This window comes from Mustela nivalis (genome assembly GCF_964662115.1).
Source record: "Mustela nivalis genome assembly, chromosome: 3".
Taxonomy (NCBI): domain Eukaryota; kingdom Metazoa; phylum Chordata; class Mammalia; order Carnivora; family Mustelidae; genus Mustela; species Mustela nivalis.
In genome coordinates, this window is record NC_139022.1 from 147,154,432 (window position 1) to 147,175,581 (window position 21,150).

At 42.8% G+C, this 21,150-nt stretch overlaps 1 protein-coding gene across 1 annotated transcript in view; it reads right to left on the reverse strand.

Moving 5' to 3' along the window:
• GHR (growth hormone receptor) overlaps positions 1 to 21,150 on the reverse strand; it is a gene marked incomplete at its 3' end in the record, with an annotated part of 239,119 nt that overhangs the window by 105,297 nt on the left and 112,672 nt on the right. Inside the window, exon 2 of the mRNA XM_082723382.1 lies at positions 15,549 to 15,629. Within this exon, the coding sequence (XP_082579508.1) occupies positions 15,549 to 15,629 (81 nt within the window). The remainder of the gene's footprint in view (positions 1 to 15,548; positions 15,630 to 21,150) is intronic.

Here is a 21,150-nt window from a genome sequence, read left to right on the forward strand (position 1 = left end):
ACATAACCTGTGAGTATCTCTGGAACATGAAATAGGTGGTTTTTCACAGGAGAGGTTTAGGGTAAAATGCTACAGCCTTTAATGAAAATTTGGCCTCATCAGGCACACCAGCTTTTATATGGAGTTTCCTCGCCCATGGCTATTTAACTTAGAACACCTTCAAATAAATTTGGACATGCTGGTCCTTTCATGGTGGTCAACCCTACCTCCTTAGTACTAGCAGGACATCATTTAAGCAGACTTATTTATTTTTATCTAAATATACAATGTCAGATTTAGAGTTTAAAACAGGTGTTCATGAGGCTAAGAATGTTTGTTTTTGAATCAAGAGACTGAAAATGATCAAGGTCCACCTGAAGAATATACTCAGGAGCTTGCTGGTGTTTTCTGGCTAGGGCTTCTGGCATCTGTGCTCTACTGAAGGAAATCTGGGTTGGAGTTTTTAGCTTTATCATTTTTGTTTGCTTGTTTGTTATCACTGGAGCAAGTTGAAAAAAAAGTTGGGAAAACAGCAGGTTTCTGTGACAACTTCAGTTCTTTAGTTGCTCATTTAAGATTTCATACAAGTTTAACAGTAGCCCTAAGAAATGATAATACCTTCATCTGTGTTACATATTGACTATCAGCAGGCATCTCAAATAATTCTGGCAAAACGGCATAGATTTATGGTATCGTGGGGCACCTGGGTGGCTCAGTGGGTTGAGCCTCTGCCTTCGGCTCAGGTCATGATCTCTGGGTCCTAGGATGGAGCCCCATGTTGGGCTCTCTGCTCAGCGGCTCTCCCGCCGCCTGCCTCTCTGTCTACTTGTGATCTCTCTCTCTGTCAAATAAATAAATAAATAAAATCTGTTTAAAAAATTTATGGTATCATATGAAAAAAATTAGTCAATTAGCAATTACTATCACAGAGTTTCAGTTGTATAGTCCAACTCGTTTTCTATGGTTTGGGTCAAAGGCAGCCCTTTCTTCCCTGGGACTCCCACAATATTTTGTGCATATTATATACATACATTCATTTTTGATGTCTCACATGACCTCTCTTTTTCTTTCAACCTCTTTGTTTACTTGACAAACCATAAAGCCTCTCAAAGTTTATTTATTGGTTTCCAGCACCAGGCCCCCCAAAACCTTAGATGAATGAACATGGGAGCCAGTGAAAACATAAGAGATACACTGTAAACAAATGTGTGAAGATTTTATTTTTAAAATAAGGACTTCAACATGCTTTATGCAATTTGACTCCCAGAACAATCCTGGGCACTATCTGTCCAACAAGGATTCACCAGATCTGGACCCGTGGTTCCCAACTCGAAGGGCCACGTGCCCTCCCCAGGGAATGCTTAGCCATGACTGGAGATGTTTTGGTTGTTACAGCTGAGGGTTCGAGTGCAGCTCCTACCACCTGCTGGGTAGAGGTCAGCAGAGGCTGCTAAACACTGTACAACACATGGGATGCCTCCCACTGCAAAAAAAAATTATCCGGCTTAAACCGTCAGTAGGCCGAGTTTGAGAAACCCTCATCTAGGCCCTCGGTCTCTGAAAACCAGTGTTAACTCTATGATCTGTGAAGTCCTGCTCAACAATATTTTTCTGATTAAGTATATCCTGTAAGAAGTTACTCAGTACAGCATATAAAACTACCTCTTGCATTCAGTCATCTTCCTCAAAACATACAAACAACGAACCAAGTAGCACGGGACGAGCAAGTTCACGGTTTGAGTCCTAATTGTTGAGCCGGGAATGTCTGGCTTGTCAGCTCTGTTCTTTCAGAAAAAGCACTTAGGTGTAGTTAGTACCTGGATACCTCCCTGTATTTCAAGAAGAATGAATTCAGAACATTTACAAGTTCAGCTGTTTCTTACAATCAGAGCTCCTAGGAGGATAGCTAGAGAGGACTAGGTGGATTTAATGATTGGCTGTTTAAAGGAAACTTCAGAGTCAAAATGCTGGCAAGTGAATTCTACCTTTTGCCTTTGCGAAAACCATCCCTGAGCACGAGGAAGTCAGCAGGAAGTGATGGTACTATTGAGAACAATGGAGGCAGCCAGAAAGCCCTTTTGTTTGTCACAGCGGAGTATCCTTCTTTAACTTGCAAAAATGATTCCCTAACATAGTAGGTGTAACTGGAGTAACACATTCGGATCTTTATTAACTTGATCTCCAGCAATAAACTATAGGTTTCAGTAAACATTAATTTCAACAATGCAGAAGACGATTGATCAGGGAGAACAGAGGAAGCTCGGGGATCATATTACCCAGATTTTCTGCCCATTTTTATTTTTCTCAAGTATTCACATGGAATCATACCTGGAAACCTACTGTGTAATATCAAAATGATTTATTATATGAAGCTGTGTTTGAACAAGAATACTGCACCAGAGTGCCTTGGCAAGTTAGCTCCAAACTCCCACACCTTAACTTAACTCTGACCTATTTATTCATCCCACTTCGGGATAATTACACTTGGCATAGAGTTCTTTCTGGAACATCAACCTAATTGTCCCTGTTCTTCCCCTTTTGAAGAAAAGGTAAACAAAGAGGAGATTAGGCTTTACTGAAAACCTGAGCCTTACAGGGAACCATGCCACCTACTTAACACACTATCTTGTTTGATTCTCATGGATAATTTTATGAGCAAGAATTATCATCTTTATTTTAAGATGGGAAACGGAAGTCCTGCGAAAATAATTTGCTGAGATTTGCAGAGTTGAAACAGGCTGAGCTGAAATTCATACATGCGTATGTTTGATTCCCAAAGTATATTACATTGCCACGCTATAAAAACAGAACTGATTAAAGCCCTCCTCAAGATGATAAAACAAACATCTTTCCACTGCCCCTTCATCACTCTCAGACTGGACATCACTAGTTCCTTTCATGGGATCTCAAGAGTCGTCACCATTCTGTTTTATCCTGGTTTGTCAATATTCTTCTGAAATATTTGTATCTGAATTCACCAGATCATTCTAGATATGTTGTGGCCAGTGCAGAATCCAAAGGACTGGTGCTTTCCTTGTTCTAGACCCTCTGTTTCTTTTTTAGATTTTTATTTGTTTATTGATTTTTATTTATTTATTTGAGAAAGAGAATGAGAATGAGAGATCATGAGCAGGGGTGGGGGGAGGGTAGAGGGAGAAGCAGACTCCCCATAGAGCAGGGAGCCCCAAGTGGGACTCAATCCCAGGACTCTGGGATCATGACCTAAGCCAAATGCAGACACTTAATGGACTGAGCCACCCAGCTACCCAGACCCCCTGTTTCTAACAAAGCAGCCTGAACTTTCTTTGGCAGCTACATCAGAATAGATTAGTTACCTGTACTTGGAATTGAACTAAATAATCAAGTCTTTTTTTTTTACAAAGGACTTGCTGTAAGCCAGGAATCTCACGTTCTTCAATCCTGAAGTTAAGTTTCTTAAACCGAGACACAGGACTTGACATTTATCCCTATCAAATTTTATCTTGGGAGTTCTGGCCCCCTACTGTAGGCTGTCAAGATGCTCTGAAGCCCACGTCTGTCATTCAGCACATTAGACATCTTCAGCTTTCTGCCATCTGCAGATGCGCTGAGCCTGTCTGCTTTGCCTGCACTCTAGCCACTTATGAAAAAAAAAAAAAGTCTGGAAGAAGAAGGTCTATCACAAAGGACTGAAGGTAGGGCTTGTTAGGAGGGAAACTGTTCCAAAGTACCACATCGATATCTAAGAAATAATAGAAAACCTAATTTTGGAGTTGAAAGGGACAGATTAGATTTTTTTTTCTCTGAAAGTTCTATTAATAGACAAGCAACTGAATTTAAAGAAATTAAGAGCTTTTGCCCAGAACCACAGAGCCGATTACTGATAGAACTAGATTCATGACCCGGGTTGCTGATTAATATGTGTGTGTGTATGTTTTTTTTCCCCATCACACCATTAGATGGGATCACTAATGACCAAGAAGACATCCCAAAATTGGTTTAAATAGTTTCTTGATACAATTTTTCTTTTTTAACACCTTGCCTTTTTCTCCTAAGAAAGGAACACAGAAGGAAATTCCAGTGAACTGAAGACTCTTGTTCTTATAAACTCAGTTTCACCACCACGGACTTACAGGGAGAAATCCTTTCAGAAAAATGGCAAATGAACAATGTTCACCCAACATAAATCCTATCTACATAATAGGGCATGCTTATCCCATGAACGGCAAAACCTTGGGTAAGAAAGGGTAGATTCAGAAATAGGTAAAAATATATAGCATAATAGTGTCTGGTGTGTAGCATAACTCCAGAAACATGTTGGTGGAGACCAGAGACAGCTTCCTTTTCACTTTGACAGCTTCTGCATTCATAGAGAACACGTGAAAACCCATGAATGACACAGAAGAGAAAACCCAGAGCTGATTTCATAAGCAGTCCTTATACCTCCCTACAATGATGAGGGGAGAGCCATGCGGATAACAGGACTGGACAGCATGAGAAGGGGTCCAGTGACCCAGGAGGTACTTTTCACAGAGCTTTTCCCCAAAGGAGAAGAGGCAGTTCCTGTCCCCATAAACTTTGGCTGCTGATTTAGCCTCAGGAAGAGATGCCCATTTGCTTTGAGAAAACCACCCCCACCTCTTCAGAAGTTATATCAATTTATAAATATATAATGTATATTATATGTGAAATAATTTATATTATATATTACAAATTATAAATAAGTGTATATTGTATCACTTATTATATAAAAAGAGTATATAAATAATATATATTATATAAATAAGTTATATTAGATCTGAAGTAATGAGGTCCAACATTGGATGTCTAAGTACTACATTAAGTGTAATGACCCTGAATCTAAAGGACGTACTGAAGTAGTTCCTGGAATCGCCTCCTGACTTTTTGACATAATATAACTCTGATTCTTCCACAGGCTGATCAGGTAAACCAGCAGCTTCCAGGAAGGACATGGGATTCCCACAGAGGTATGACAGTTAGTTAGCCACTGGGAGAATCCTGGGACACGAGAGGCGGTGTCGTTTGCCCTCATTACCTCTGTAAACTAATTAGGTAATTATTCTTGGTGTTCTTCCCTGAGGGTAATAATGGAACTTGCTGTTAGCATTGCTGTGAAGAGTAACTGAGTGAATACCCATGAGGTATGAGGTACTTCAACTGGAGCCACTCGGGGCGCCTGGACGGCTCAGTCAGTTAGGCAGCTGACCCTTGACTTCAGCTCAGGTCATGATCTCAGGGTGTGGCATCAAGCCCCACCCCATGGAGCCCCAAGTCAGGCTCGGTGCTCGGCATGGAGTCTGCTTGTCCCTTTCCCTCTGCTCCTCCCTCCACTTGTGCTCTCTCTCTCCCCTTCTCACAAATAAATTAATAAAATCTTTAAAATGTGAAGCCACTAAAATGGTTATATGTAATTATTGCCATGAATTTGTTTTAATTTGGTGTCTCCACATCCCTAGTTCACCGACAGACTAACCTGGGGTCCTGGCCTCACTCCCCCCGACATTGTCTGCCTCACAGCAAATGCTCAGGAAGCGCTCACTGGACTGAACTGACTTTCCCAGTATCACCACCAGCATCAGAGCCAACTCACTAGAGACCCACCTGCTGAATTGGTCAAATTCAATTTTATTAAAAATACAAGAACTGGGGTGCCTGGGTGGCTCAGTGGGTTAAAGCCTCCACCTTCGGCTCGGGTCATAGTCCCAGGGTCCTGGGATCGAGCCCCGCATCGGGCTCTCTGCTCGGCAGGGAGCCTGCTTCCTCCTCTCTCTCTCTGCCTACCTCTCTGCCTGCTTGTGATTTCTGTCAAATCAATAAATAAAATCCTTAATAAAAAAAAAAAAAACAAGAACTAGAGCCCTACAGTTTTTTTTTAAACAAACTTATCCTCTAAATATTCATTGTAAAAATGATCCCTATAGAAGTGTCTCATTTAATAAAAGTCTACTCTACAACATCGGTTCTGCTGTTGAAAACCCCTTAAACATTAGAATCCTCTTCTCAGCAGTTTCCTGAAGGCATTATTATAATTAGCTTCCCAAACTTTCTTGTGCAACTGCACTGCTTCTTTTAGGCACACATTGTTACTCATAAATGGCACAGCTGCATTTCAAACCCAATTCTGACAAAGTTCAAGATCAATACTCTGAAATCCCTAACCGGGACTGCTTCTTCTCATCAGGAGGGAAGAAAGACACGGGAGTCTGATAGGACTGGTACGGAGACTTGCTTATTGACCCTTCCCTTCCGAGCACCTCTGCAGGCTCTCTGAGTGTCAGCCAAGGCTGCCTGACAAGCCTCTCGTTTCCTCAGGGAGCTCCTTCCCAGGCTCCCTCAACCCTCTCACAGTCTAAGCCTCTGGCTGGTTGTTGCTCCCTCAAGGAGGTGAGAGCCAAGGCAAGATGACAGCACTAGAGGGGCATCTTGCATAACCAAATCAAGTACAAATCCAACTGGGTCCTACCAACTAAATAACTGAATGCCCACTGTGGGCTGGGAGGCAGCTGGTCTCATGACAGCCTGGAGTTTCAGTCTTTTCCTTCTACCTTCTGCTTTGAGGCATTGGTTGCCTCTCCCCATCTCAGAGGCTCTGACTCTGGATTCATAGCAACCCGTTCCCTATGAACACGTTGGAGAAATCACCGCCTACATTCAACAGGGAAGAGTTCTGTTTTAGATACATTTCATGTTAAAGAAAGTGCTTGGTATTCTATTTTTTTCCTTAAGGTAAGTTTTTCGGACCCAGGAACCTAAGTTTTTAGCACCCATCCATGGAAATCAGACAAGACAGTCCAAGCAGAAGAGAGAGTAGCTACACTTTTGCCTTTCCACATTCATAATGGCTAAAATAAACATGAGTCTGCCATACAGATACAGCCTGGGTATGGTCAGAAATGAATCTGGCTCTTCTGTTCCTCGATCAGAGCTTTCCAGGAAGTCAGGCTTAATGCTGACAGAAAGGGTGGGAGAGTTAGTCCACTGTGCTCATGAAGTTCAGAGCAAACATCCAGAGAATATGGTGCTGGCACAGCTCACATGGGCAGCTGGGCACAGTCATACACCAGTTTGTGAGCCCAGCCAGGGCTGTCGCAGCATGGCCCCTTGGGGACTTCAGTGCATTCTACTCCTTGCTAGATCTGGCCGAACTGCCCTGATGTGGAGCAGGGCTCTTGGACGGACTCCTGCCCATTTCCCTGTTCTCCTGCTCCCATCACAACACATTCTTCCATCATCATCTATTGTTAAGAAAAGCATGGTGCCTCTTGCTCCAACCAAGAAAGCAGCTGGGTCAGTGCTGGGTAGAGAAGAGAGGATATGTCCTAAATGTTAAGAACACAAAATGGTCCTTTCCTTAAAAAGTGGCCTCTTGTGTTTGGGGAGGCCAAAGTTCCCCCAAGTACAGAGTGGTCAACAACACTAATTCAATCTCCCATGATGTGAATCTGTTAATTCCTACACATAGCACATGGTTATCCAGAAGGCAAATGCTCTACACATGATTTCTTATTCCACAAATTTGCAAGATTTTATTAAAAAGTTAGGGAATACAGAAAACACCAGTTTTTTCATGTTCAGAGATCAAGAAACTAAGTATTTTATCAATATAACTCTGAATTTTAATTTTGAGGGTTTCATACTTCAAGATGGGTTCTCATTGGAAAATTGAAAGACCTGATATTTAAGGAAAGGAACTCGGAAAATTGATCCAGCTTTCCATATAATCTCTAATCAGATTTTTCGTAATCCAAAGGTCAATGTCCAAAGGGACAGAGAAAACTTGGATTTGGGATCTGCAGGATACCTCTCTATGTCTGTCAATATTTGAGGTGATTTAACCTGGTAGGTGGGGCACAGATAATGTAGTGTCAGAGGTTTGTGCGGGGTGACTGGTTCTTTCAATGTAGCATATTAGCCAGTGGCTGGTGCATGGGGTACAGAGTTCAGTTACCTGGGAAAAGATTGGCAAGGCTCAGGAAGGGCATCTGGCTCTTTGGCTTCAGAGCACAGAGCAGAGTTCTGGCCTTCATGGCATGTGAGATATACAGTAGAACAACGAGATGATTCCATCCACAGAGAAAGCCTACAAATCAGGGCTGAGGCATGGGCACAGGGATGCTTAGGGCTTCTTGAGGCCACTAGTTCTAGCTTCCACAGCTACACAGCTATTTCCAGACCTTTCCCACTGGAAGGAGGTCCTAATTCAGCCCCCACTCTAATTAAAATGAGATAAAATGTTACAAAGAGTAACAAAGTGCTCTTTGTTACTAGAGCACTAGTAACAATTGTGGGCTATGACCCAGACATCCCAGATCAGAATTTACATTCTGATTCATTCATTCACTCCACAAATAAATCTACTGTATGTGACAGGATGCGCGAGGAGGGGGATACAGGGATGAACAAAACTTCCCTCCTGGATATTAAGGTTTAGTGAGTTTTACATCCATGATACTTCATTAAACGAGGTACACAGGGGTCATTTTGCCAGTCATTTGAAAACAATTCCATTGCCCATTTCAAGCTCCATCCAGACTTTGTCACACAACTTGAAACACAGACGTCATTACAACCTCACTTAGAAGAGGGACACACGGCAAACAGCACTTCTCCTAGGCCCTGAGTCCACCTCCTCCTCTCACCCCTCTGTTCAGCCCGTTGGGGAGAGATCCTACTAACAACATCCTGAAACCTTTCCACCACGGTTGGGACATCATCATTCACGTTCTAATACCTGCCAACCTGCCAAGAAAATGTAATGAATACACTGTCATTAGTTAAGGTAAAGGATTAAGGTCAGCGAGGTGTTGTATAAACAGAAAGAGATTCCCGACAGATGCACCTGGGGAAAGCCTGTGGATTCATTCGAACAGGTTTGAAAAATACGGACCAGAGAGAACTCTGATTTGCAGCCGACACCGTAGAAGGGCTCCAAGCCCCTGGGCCTTGCAGTCTGTGCCCTAACTGCCAGTCAGGGCACCCCAGAATCCTCTCTTTGTATGGTCATTGCATCAGATTTCAAAGTGTGTTTGTGTTACACATCATTACCGCTTTTACACCGCTCATTACAGATCACGAGGAAGCATCTCTTTGGGTTCGAGAATGACACTGTTGACAGCATTACTTAAACACTCATGCAATTGCTGAAAAAGAACAAATAGGAGGGCAAAAGGTGAGGGTTGTGGCTGCTGGGGTTCGCCTGATGACAAGTTAGAGGCACAGCATCTGGGTAAGCTGGCAGGTATAATGAGTAGGAGTTAGGCTTAAAAGATGCCTTCGTTGATGGCTCTGAAATGCCTAACATTTTTTTTTTTAACCATAGAGAGATTAAAGTGAAGGTTTAAACTGAATTAACTCTGGCAAAATAACTCCTTGACTTAAATTCATAGTGAGGAGAAAACCACTAACCACAGGTTCTTCCCAAGAGGGTTTTCTAGGGAAAAGGTGCTGGGTGGTTGAGGGATGCTGGGTCCCATGTCCTGGAGGACGATCTCCCAGTCAGAGTGGACTCCTGCACAACCAAACCTGGGTTAGCTTCCGACCAGAGGCAGAAAACCCAGTGTGCCCACATGTCAACCTCGTTCCTGTCGACACCCCATAATAGGAGCCCCAGTTTAGGCCACTGAAGCAAAGTGACAGGGAGACATTGTGCAGAGCTGGCTCATGCCCAAAGCGTTGGGGTCCAAGGAGGAAGACTAGAAGTATCCTAGAGGTCACTGGCATGCGTGAATTCCACATTCAAGGTCAGGCTATTCTTGGGTGGTCCTAGTCCTCTTATTTACTAATTAGCTGAGGCACAAACCTAATCACTCACCCTGCCAGCTGCTTTGCAGGGGTGAGTCACTTAGCTATGTGTAAGCCTCACCGACCTCCCAGATTCTGCCCAGCGCAAAAGCTTTGTTGCTGTCAACTTATCCTGCATATATTTTATTGAGCTCCATGAGGTAAGTACATACTCCAGTGATGATACAGTATCTGGGGGTATGTTCCAGGTCTCAGGATTGAGTCATGATTGTCCAGAGATGACACGGGAAAGGAGCCAGGCCTCTGCTCCGCTGTGGAGCCCGGGGGCACAGCAGCCTAAGCCATACCCCAGCCACACTGCAGAGGTGGGAAGACAGCCGTGGGACCTGAGCGAGGACGGGCAGGAGTTCTGGGAAATGGCCCACGGCTGCTATCCGTCTCAGCACATCGTCTCCCGACAGAACCGCTCCCTGCAAGGCCCACTTTATGGGTACGGGGCTGAACTGTGTTCTGAGACTTCGCCGTATTACAAGTGAGTCACTGCTGAGATTGCTAACATTACCTACAAAGATGAGAACTTAGAAATGGATGAAGAAAGCTCCAATGGTTCCTGAAGTCCAAAACCCACACAGAACTGAACTCTATGTACAGATGGTTCTGTCTCAACATCCCTGTGATCTATTTTTCACAACGGTCACCGTTACATTGACCTATGATAATCCTCGCCCTCTCCAGTCATGTCTCTCAAATCCACGTTCATCCTACCACAGGGATACTTTCCAAAGTGAAAACCCAACAGTATTATTACTCTGTTTAAACCTCTGTAATAAACTGAGGGGATCAGAATTACGTTGACTTGTCTGTCTTCTTTTCTATAAACTACATGCTCTCTAAAGGTAGGAACATAAATTTAAAACCCATCCTTGAATCCAGGAAAGTGCTCAATAAAAACCCAACGAAAGAACGTGTTGTGTCACCACCACCTGCAAAGGTCTGTGCTCATCCCCTCCACAGGCAGCATCCCAAAAGACAAGGCCAGGGGCTCTTCAACCTGACCGGCTATGTGTTGCTGAACTCCAGGGCCAAAGTGGTCAGCAATCCCGCAAGGATCCAGGACACAGGGTTGCTGGTGTACATGGATTCAGGCCATGGCACGAGAACAGACTGAAAGGTTTCTTCTTGCTCTTGGTGACACTAAAGACCACAGCAATCTAAAGCTCTATGGTGGTTTTCTTCACTCCCAGTATGAAGAGAACACTAGAACTAGTCCTCCTTGAAAACATGTAATGGGCACACCATTGACTGTTTACCAACTATAACCATGACTCTAATACTTGCTTGATATCTATCCTCTATGTCTTGGCAACTTGTCAGGGCTCTGTGGAACCTCACTGTAAGGGGGTAAGGCTTTTTTTTTTTTTTTTTTTTTTTTAAATATAATGTTTCTTCTACTGGGTCATTGTTTCCTATCTGTTAGCAATAAGAACAGAGGTGGTTCCTCCCCACCCCAAAAGTGCTGTATATATTTGCATAGGTTTATAAAAAATGTTCAAAGATATAGAGACAACATTATTTTGAGGATCCTGATTCCTTTAGGACATGGCATCTTATTCCCAGTGTAAATTTTTAACTTGACTGGTACAGAAGGATGTAGTACCTTTTAATCTTTGGAGTGATAAAATACTAATTATGTGCTCTGCCTGCAAGCCATGCCGTATATATGTGTGTGTATATATCTATATATGTGTGTGTATATATAGATATATATATACACACACACATATGACAGCCATTACACACAATATTATATATGCTATCTGTAAATATCACACACACACACACACACACACACACACACACACACACATAATGTTCCATCATAAGCACTTCTTCCTGGCCTACAACTTTGGAAAGAACTATGACTTGCTGGATATGCCCCATACTCCTCCCATTTCTCTTCTTCTCTAAATACCATCTTTCCCTCTCCAAGGCCCAGCAAGACCTGCCTTTTCCACAAAGCCTTTGCCATCTGTAGGCCCTTCTATAATTTAACTCAAATCTAGCAACCTAAGTTGACTTCCAAAGTGAGTAATTACAGATCTAGTTGCTCACGTACAACATACTCTGGCCAAACGAACCCTATGCTTTCTACAAAGTAAGCGCTCAAAAAAATATCTACCAAATGCCAAATACGTAAAATAGAGCCACTCGTTGCCTAGTACAGTGCCTGTACACAGTATAAACTCAGTAACCGAACGAGCCATTCTCTGCGTACACCCCCTAGCTCGACCTGTGAGCTTCTGTTCATGTTATTCGTCTACCACATGCGTCCTTTCTGTAGTCACCTGCTCTTCTCAGCCTTTTAAAGTCTTCACCTAGTATTCTAGGTCTGCTGAAATAACCCTGCCTTCCTTCAGGAAGTTCTCCCTGATTCACTACAGGAGAAGATGACTCTCCTCACCTCCCTCCTCCCAAACAGTGGATTTCGGGCCACTATTTTGATAGTTCATGGACACTGTCTCCTATGGTAGATTCCTGATCCCTTAGCTCATGCTAAATTCCTTGAGGGAAGAATCACTATTTTCCTTGTAGCCCTAAGTTGAATCTTTGAAAACAGAAAGCTCTAAAATCAATTGTTAATCAATCAATCAATCAATCTGTACACTGAATGTGAATTAACTATTCCAGTCCACCTTGATATATTCTTTTTCTGAGCATCATGACCACCTGTATTCATTACATAATTTAGACCTTAAAGCTATAGAGTTTCTCATTAATTTCTAGAAGTTTCTCATGTCCAAACGAGGCTGGACTTCTTCAGGGCAGGGGCCTGTGTGCTCCCATGTTAGGTTGGGAGGTCAAAGAGGATGCTCAGTTGTGGACCGAGGTATGACCTCAGTCATATAACAGAGGTATGACCCAATTTATAATAGGCCTTCCTCTCAAGAGCATTTATAGCTGTCTCCTCTTTATGCACATTTCTCCCTAAAATCATCATCCCAGGAACAGTAGTTCTGATGTAATCAGCTGACAGTTTGACCCTGTGAAGCCCTCTGAAAATAAAGCATTGCTGGTCATTCCCAATTGGGGAGTAAGAACTTCTCCCTGAGACGATGTCACCGGTATTGGGAGCAGGTGTGGGGACTAACACTATGGATGGAAGACAAAGAGACGGCACCTATTACAACCCTTGGGCTGACACCATGGTGCACTGTTTGACGTTGGGTTCTCATTAAATTGCCCACGGGGCAATTAGGCATATATTTATTAGGTGTATATTAATTTAATTAGGCATATATTTAATTTAATTAGGTATATATTAAATTGCCCATGGGGCAATCAGGGCCAGTATATTTCTAACGGCTTATCTGTCCCAGCAGGAAAAACTCTGCTCCAGGCTTCAAGTGCCAACCCTCCCTGAGCATACAGATCTGTCATCCTCTCCCAGCTCCCGGGGGACTCTACCAGGTCACACCTTCCAGATCCCTTATTCCGCATTGTCACCTCCTTCCCCAGCCAAACTGAATTCAAATGAATGCCTTGTAAAACTACAGGAGTGTTTTGTTTTGTTTTAAATCCTTACCTATATTTTCAGTCTGCCTTATACATGGGAAAGAACATTAAAAAAAAAAAAAATTGGCTACAGTCCGGACCTGGCAGAAGAAGAACCGCAGTGCCTCTGAATATCATCCGAGATTCAAGCCGTGTTATGTCACGTGATCACTTTGGCAGAACTCATGAGATAAATGGCCAGAACTGGTAAACACACTCATATGTGTGCATGCTCGTGTTCAAACACGTTCCCCCACACCTTCTGATCAAAACACCAGACTCATCCTTAACCATCCCAGGCCATTTTAAGGTAGAACTCTGGAGTAGCCACATATTCCAAAAGAATTGGATTAGCCCACTAACTTAGAAAAGAAAAGAAAAAAAGGAGGAGAAAGACATTTTTTTCCTTTGCTAAATTACTGTGTTTAAGTACTGGCCGGCTATGTGAATTGTTTGCTGTAAGCCACTGCATTTTCTTATCTCTGCTACTCCCAAAGAGACAAAGCCAACAGAACACTACCAGAAAGCAAAAGAAAAAGCAAAGAGAAAACCAGTTAATGGTGTTGTTTTCTCCATTCTCCTTATGAAGTTAAAGGTTTATGTCAAAGCTAAAATGTCAAAGCAGCGAAAATAGATGCTCTTTGCAGAGCCTCTAGGTCTAAATGTAACTTGAGCTCTCATCTTGCAGCTGGGGACACATTTTTAATTTTCAATAAGATTGCCTCTGCCATACTTTTCATTTCACAGGTTTTTTAAATTCCTCAAGCCTAGCCCTTTGGAGTGAAAGCCACCTTAACGAAGAAAGTAGAGATTAAACCACCATGACTCTGGAACAGCCGAGGATCTCAGCTGTAATTCTTTGGCTCAGAACCAGGGTCTAAAACCAGCCATGGGAAAAGTTGCTGAAATGGAGCCTGCAATTCTCTCCATGTTTCACTTGCATAATGTTGACATTATAACACCAGGGAGACCCAAAAATATTTCAAACAATTATGACTTCTTTTCTACAAATATTTTTAAATTGCTTTACAAGATAAAATAACATATTTTGCCCTTCTTATTTTATTTATTTATCTTTTTTTTTTTTTTTTTTTTTTTTTTTTACTCTGGTTGTCCTCAGCAACTTACTACTACAGATTTATTTTTGGCACAAAGGTCAGGGAGGACATCTTAAGGCATTACCTCTGCTGGTTAAACTGTGTTTTCCAGCAGGAGTTGCCCAGTGAGTAGGAGAATCAGCTACTCTTAAAGCAACAACTGAATGTGGTGACACAGCACAGGAGAAATAGACTCTTTATTTCTCATGTTGATGACCGAGCAAGGAAAAAAAAAATCAAGTACTCAAGACAATCTTTTAGGGGCGCCTGGGTGGCTTGGGGGTTAAAGCCTCTGCCTTCAGCTCAGGTCATGATCCCAGGGTGCTGGGATCGAGCCCCACATCAGGCTCTCTGCTCAGCAGGGACCATGTTTCCTCCTGTCTCTCTGTCTGCCTCTCTGCCTACTTGTGATCTCTGTCTACCAAGTAAATAAATAAAATCTTATAAAAAAACAAAACAAAACAATCTTTTATAAAAGTCTCCCACCCCTTTAAAAGCAGTTTCCTTTCTGGACAGAAAAATTCTCCTTCTCATTCCCGTTCATTACTCTTATTTGTGCCATGAAACATATGTTTGAATGTACTCAGACTTCTCCATGAGGAAGATGGCATAAAAAAAGGCCAGGAGAATTCAGAGATGGCCCAGGAACTCATGAGTTCTGAGTACATTATTCAACTATTATCTGTTATGTCTTCCTTCAAACTTTGCCAAACAGTAATCACCCAGAACGTGAAAGGGGAAATTTATTTGAAATCCGCCATTTCCACTCCCAGAGACTCTGATTCCGAGACCTTAATTCTGAGCTCTGGAAACCGGGGATGATATCCTTAGTCACGGCTGAGCAGAGTGATCATTAGGTTAATAACAACCCTCCAGTGCCATTTCAGTGTCTCTCCCTGGACCAAGAGACCTGGCTCGCCTTCACTATAAATGCCCTCGGCATGGTTTGCAGCATTTATTTTCGATGTGCAAACATCAGATGCCGAAATTGCATTCCTCTTAAAACATCCATGGGAAAATCCTCCTAGCTTATGATTTTAAAGCTAAGACAAGTTTCCCATGTGCTGTTACTTAAAACTCACCCCATTTAATTAAATCATCCAAAGAACTTACATTTAACAAGTAACGTTCAGTGTTATTTCAAAACACAGGGGGCGAGAATGGGAAAGAAGAACTCACCTTCACTCCCAGAAACAGCATTGCTCGAGCCTGCCACTGCCAAGGTCAACAGCACCTGCCAGAGATCCATACCTGTAGGACCTGCAAGCACACGAAAAAGAATCAGACACAGCCAACTAAAAGCAGACCATTATCGCTGCACACTATTTAAAAACTAGCTGAACCATGAATGAGCGGACGTGCATGCCAGTTCTTGAGGGAATCCTGGTACGTCTTTTGTTGCCCCGAGTCTCATGAGGGCAAACAGTAGGTTTATCATAAATTCCACTTCCAGGGGAGCTTGCATTAGGAAACAGCATGGACACGATAGAGATTTTCACACCCTGGCCTATAGCCCTAGAACTACCTCACCACAAAAGACCCCCCCCACCCCCAACACACACAACTGCTTCAATAACAGGACCAGGCGGCTTCACTTTAACTAGATCTGGAAATAGAAAAACTCGTCAGCAGGGCCTTGAGCCAGACAAGCCATAAAAGGAAAAACACAAGAACACATTGTAATAGTAAGGCTTCTCCAGTGCGCTTCCCCGTGGATGAAAGAGCTCCACTACTCGTCTGAAGCCTGCACTGACAAGCCATCATGGGATGGTTTAGCTAGAAGACAGCAAAAAGGAGAAGACGAGAAGCAACATACTCGGAAGCATCAGTGCTGCGTAGGTGGCCTCCTCAGGACACCTGGTGTCCTGGGTTCTCTGTTCTAGGAGGAGAGTGGTCTCTGAAAGGCCCAGGAATGTGACCACCCCAGACTCAAAGAAAGGTCAGTTCGCAGCCTTGCTAGCTATTTGGGATCGCAAGTGTGTCCACGCCTGGGTCCCTTCAGTTTGATGAACAGGGGAGATGTGCCTTGGCCAGCACACGCCATTACCTGGAGGAAATAAGCTTCTTTGGAACCAATAATCCAGGTGTCCACTTCTAGATCTCTGAAGAGACAAGCCTGGGCTGGTTTAAAATGAACTCAGCACACTGTCCTTTGGGCTGCGGCTACCTCTGACAACCAATGCCAGCTCCTTTCCAGCTCAGCCGCATGATTTCCATAACATTACATGACTTCCTCATGGCTCGGGCACACCTGAACATCGCCCCAGGCTCTCCACCAGGCCTCCCTCCGGCTTCATTTTCACTGTTACACATCCTTGACAAAAACGAAACAGCCCTTCTCATTACCCCTAATCAGGCTAAAGTGATGAACAAGAACGTTTGTTCTCATGGGTACTGGAGTGAACAGTGTAGTCCTTAGTAATGCTGAACAGGCATCAAATGTGATGTTTCTTATTTTCATTTCCAGATAGCGGAAAGCCCATCATTTTTCTGTTGTTGTTGTTCCATGTGATTTTATGTTCTTGAAAAAGTCTAAGAATACCCACCTCTGCATAAACTAAGCATCTCCCTGTGTCTGAACACACACGTGTGTGCTGAGTGTGTAAGGAACGGCCTCTAACACTGCCTCCGGGGGTCACCAGCAGAACCGAGCGGGACCCTGCACAGGAACACACTTGGCCAATTACGAGAGTTCATGCAAATGTGGGTTATGGTTATTGTAACATCCATGTTTTAAATTCCTCTGAGCTAATGGCCTTGAATGCTCATCAACTTTGTAAACGTGAACCTCAGAGCATCTCTCCTTAGATCCTTTATCAGTAGGTGAATAGGCCGTGTAATCCAAGCTTGAAGCTTCCCGAAGAAATACGTAAAGAGGCTAAAAATAAATATGCTAAAGGTTGAAAATGCCATCCTGTTGGTGACTGGATATTTCCTTCTAAAATTGATTTAAAAAAAAATTTTTTTTTTTAAAGTAGGAAAAGCGTGGAGGAATTGGGCTGTATGCATAGTGTTAGTTTTACTAGCAATCACCCAATGCACATAGTGTCAGGTAGAGAAACCTCCCTTGGCACGTGCTCTCTGGATATCAAGGTCGTAAAAGAATTCGAATTCCCATGTAGGGTTTTTGGCCTCCCAACTGAATAAAGATATAAATATGTTTGCATTGCTCAGAAGGCTGCTTTCTCTGGTTTGGAAGTTGCCTTGTCAAATATTTCAAAGATACTTGGCAGATGCCTGACACGAGTGAATTTTGCTTCCGACGGATAGGAGTTGCCTCGCTCCCATGCCCAAACTTTTGAAGGCTGCTGTCTGCAAATGAACTTCACAACTCTTCCAAATGATCACAACCTAGCTCCAAAGCACGCGATCTACCTCTTACACTGAAACCAACAAATCAGAATCTTCAAGCAATCTAAAAATCACACTATTTCACACTCCCACGGTCAAAGAAGAAGGTATTTAAAACTGCCATTCTCCCACAGAGGAGCTGAGAACCAGTCACCACACTGAGAGCATCGTGAACTGCCCCAACTGGAGCTCCAACTAGGGAGCAGGGAAGAGGATGGCGATCTGGAGCAGGATTTGGGAAGAGCTCACTGCTTCCTCAAAACCAAGTTCCGCTTCCCCAGCTGCTGGCTCGGTGGGGCTGACTGTGAAAGCTGTCCCCTAGTGATCTGTCCCAGGGCCAGCACACAGCCGGGCTAATGGACACTCTGTTCATTTGACTGGAACCTGCCCTCTTCTGCTTTGCAGGACTCCCTATGGCAGCTTCTAGGTAAGAGGATCCTTCTTTACTAGGTGTTCGCTGGGAGAAAACTGCCCTAGGAGAGGACAATGTGCCAAAAACACACAGTATGAAAGAAACTTCGGGGTCGTCCGTCAATAATGTGCCAGATGGGAGCAGGAGAAAGTCCCATTAGTTCCCTTCCCCAATATAAGTCTCTCTGTAGAGGCAGGTACTGTCCAGAGGAATCTACCAAACACATACCTTGGCCGACTGGCTTTTTAAGTTTGCAATAGTTTTCTAGGAAAAACCTCTAAATTTCTGCTGATATGTATGCATTCTTGGGCGATAGTCTCATGGCAAGCTTTTTATTTGGGGTGGGGTGGTGGTTGGGTGGGGGAGACAAGCTTCCATTCTTGCATAATGGAACTCACGCCATTTCTACTTTCAAAGCCTGAGGCATTTTGCCTGACCTCCCCCACGTCCCCCCCAACTTCCTCAAGGGAGAGCCCGTTTGTTGAAAAGCTGGTGAGAGTTTTAATTCTGTAAACTGCCCAGCAGAGGAGCCTCTGAATCACAGTCAGGACTTTATTCCTGGCTATAAAACAGTACATAAACACATGAGAAGAGATGGGAGATTAAACACAAGGTTTTTCCCAACATGTTATAACCAACTCCAAGCCAAGAAAGCAATTAGTTCAATTCTCTTTATTTTTAAAATTAGCAAGTATTTGTTGAACTCCTAGAATTGTACAGGGCACACGGGAGAATACCAAAGCAATCAAAATAATGGTTTTTTACCTCAAGAATTAAACAAGATAGGCAAATCAAATTGGGAAAAGAGGAAGCATACCTGAAAATGAAATAAAGAGCGGGTGGGCTGGTTGGGGGAGGCACGACAATCACCCACTGAACTGAAGGGCTTAAAATTAGATTTAAACGACAGAGAAGATTGTGATAGGTAAGGAATAGTGAGGGGTGGATGTGAACTTAACATTATGGGTAAACACTCAGATGGTACCAAAGTCCTGGGTATGGCTCTGGTCTGATTAGTGCAGAGTGGTCGCTGGAGGGGAGAGACAGAACAAGGTTTGAATTTATGAATAAAGGGGAATGAAATTGGATGGTAAGAGAGGACTAGGCCAAAACAGCAGTTCAATTCATATTTTTTTTAAAAAGATTAATTGGTTAATTAATTAATTTAGCGTGAGGTGAGGCGAGGAGCAGAGGGGAAGGAAGAGAAATCCCCAAGCAGACTCCCCACTGAACTTGGAGTTGGTGGCGGGGAGTGGGGGGTGGCAGAGGCTGGATCCCACCATCCCAGTTCCCCGAGATCAGGACCTGAGCTAAAACTAAGAGTCGGATGCTCAACTGACTGCATCACTCAGGGGCCCCAGAAGTTCAATGCACATTAATCAGAAAGTCACCTGAAGTTTTAGGATAGGTAACACATGTACAAAGTGGATTTTTCTTAGGATAAATCTGCCCCTCATACTTTCTTAACTTGGTATCACTGAGAAATACGGACAAGACTTGGAGATGAATGGATTCTGGAGATAATAAATAAAATGTGTCTATCATAAATGAATGAGTCTATAGTTATATGTGTGGATGAAAGATGGTGATATTGATAGAAATCAAGATTTGGGGATCTAAGTTGCTCGGGAATGAGAAGATTAAATGACTATCTTGGGATTTGGGGTGTTAAAGTGATTTAATAGTGATTTAAAGGCTTATAGAAGTATAAGATATGTCTGGAGGGAAGTTGATGGTAGAAGACCCAAGACTGAATGAGAGAGGGAAGTCAGTACTGGATTTCAGAGATATTTACATAGAGATGATAGATATCAGATGAATTTAATATGAAGACTAGGCTATTTCATGAAGAGCCCCCCACATAAACTTTATTAAAAGTAATATTACAGGGGCACCTGGGTGGCTGAGGGGGTTAAAGCCTCTGCCTTTGGTTCAGGTCATGATCCCAGCGTCCTGGAATGGAGACCCATACCCATTGTGTTCTCTGCTCTGCGGGGAGTCTGCTTCCCCCTCTTTCTCTGCCTGCCTCTCTGCCTACTTGTGATCTCTGTCAAATAAATACATAAATACTTTTTTAAAAAAGTAATATTATAAAGTATATTAAGCCATATGGGGGAAAATGTGCTCCTATCTGGTTCGTAATTTGGCAAAGACAAAAGGAACCACCACCTAAAGCTATCTACACCCCCTGATTTGTATAAGGTTTTTAAAAGGAGAGTGGTCAACAGCATCTGTAGAAGAATGTCAGCATATTTATAGGTAGAAAAATATGACAGATTGAGGAACTTGTAGTTTGCCTTAACAAAGACAAAATACCAATATGGCAGCTGAATTGATAGAAATGATATTTCCTCAATTTTTTGTTTTACTGATCTAGCTGTCATGATACGAAAAAGGTAAGAGCTGATTAAAAAAAATCCCCACAGAAGCAGAATCGTTTTTATTGCAAAACCAAGACTCTAGTCAGATAACATAATAAACGTGTACTTTCGATGCAAGTGTTCCTTAGTAATGAAATATTGCAAAACCGGATCTAGTTGATTTCCTGGTGAAGCTGTTTTAAGAATTTAATGTCGAAAAACAGGCGAATCCAAAATGGTATTTGAAATGACCCATTCTAATTAGTACCAGGCATGTATTTGACTAGTTTGCATTTGTTCATGTTATTACCCACTTTTTATGGTGCTGTTTATTTGAAAATTGGTCAGATCCAAACTGCCTTAGGTCAATTTCTTTCTTTCCAGTTAGGGAGAGAGAAAAAGTTCACAGCCATTACTGACATACCTACTTTCACTGACATCTTTTCCTTTCTCAGGATCCATTGGGGAATACAGGATGGGAAATTATTTTAAATGTGTAATGTATGAGGGGAAAAAAGGCCATTAGAAGTAGTATATATAATAAATCTCCTTTTTTTATAAAACATTTAAAACATAGATCATATGTACCCAAGGTGACCAATTCAGTTATCATCAATCATCAGTGGCCACTGAGTACTGCAAATGTGGCTAATGCAAC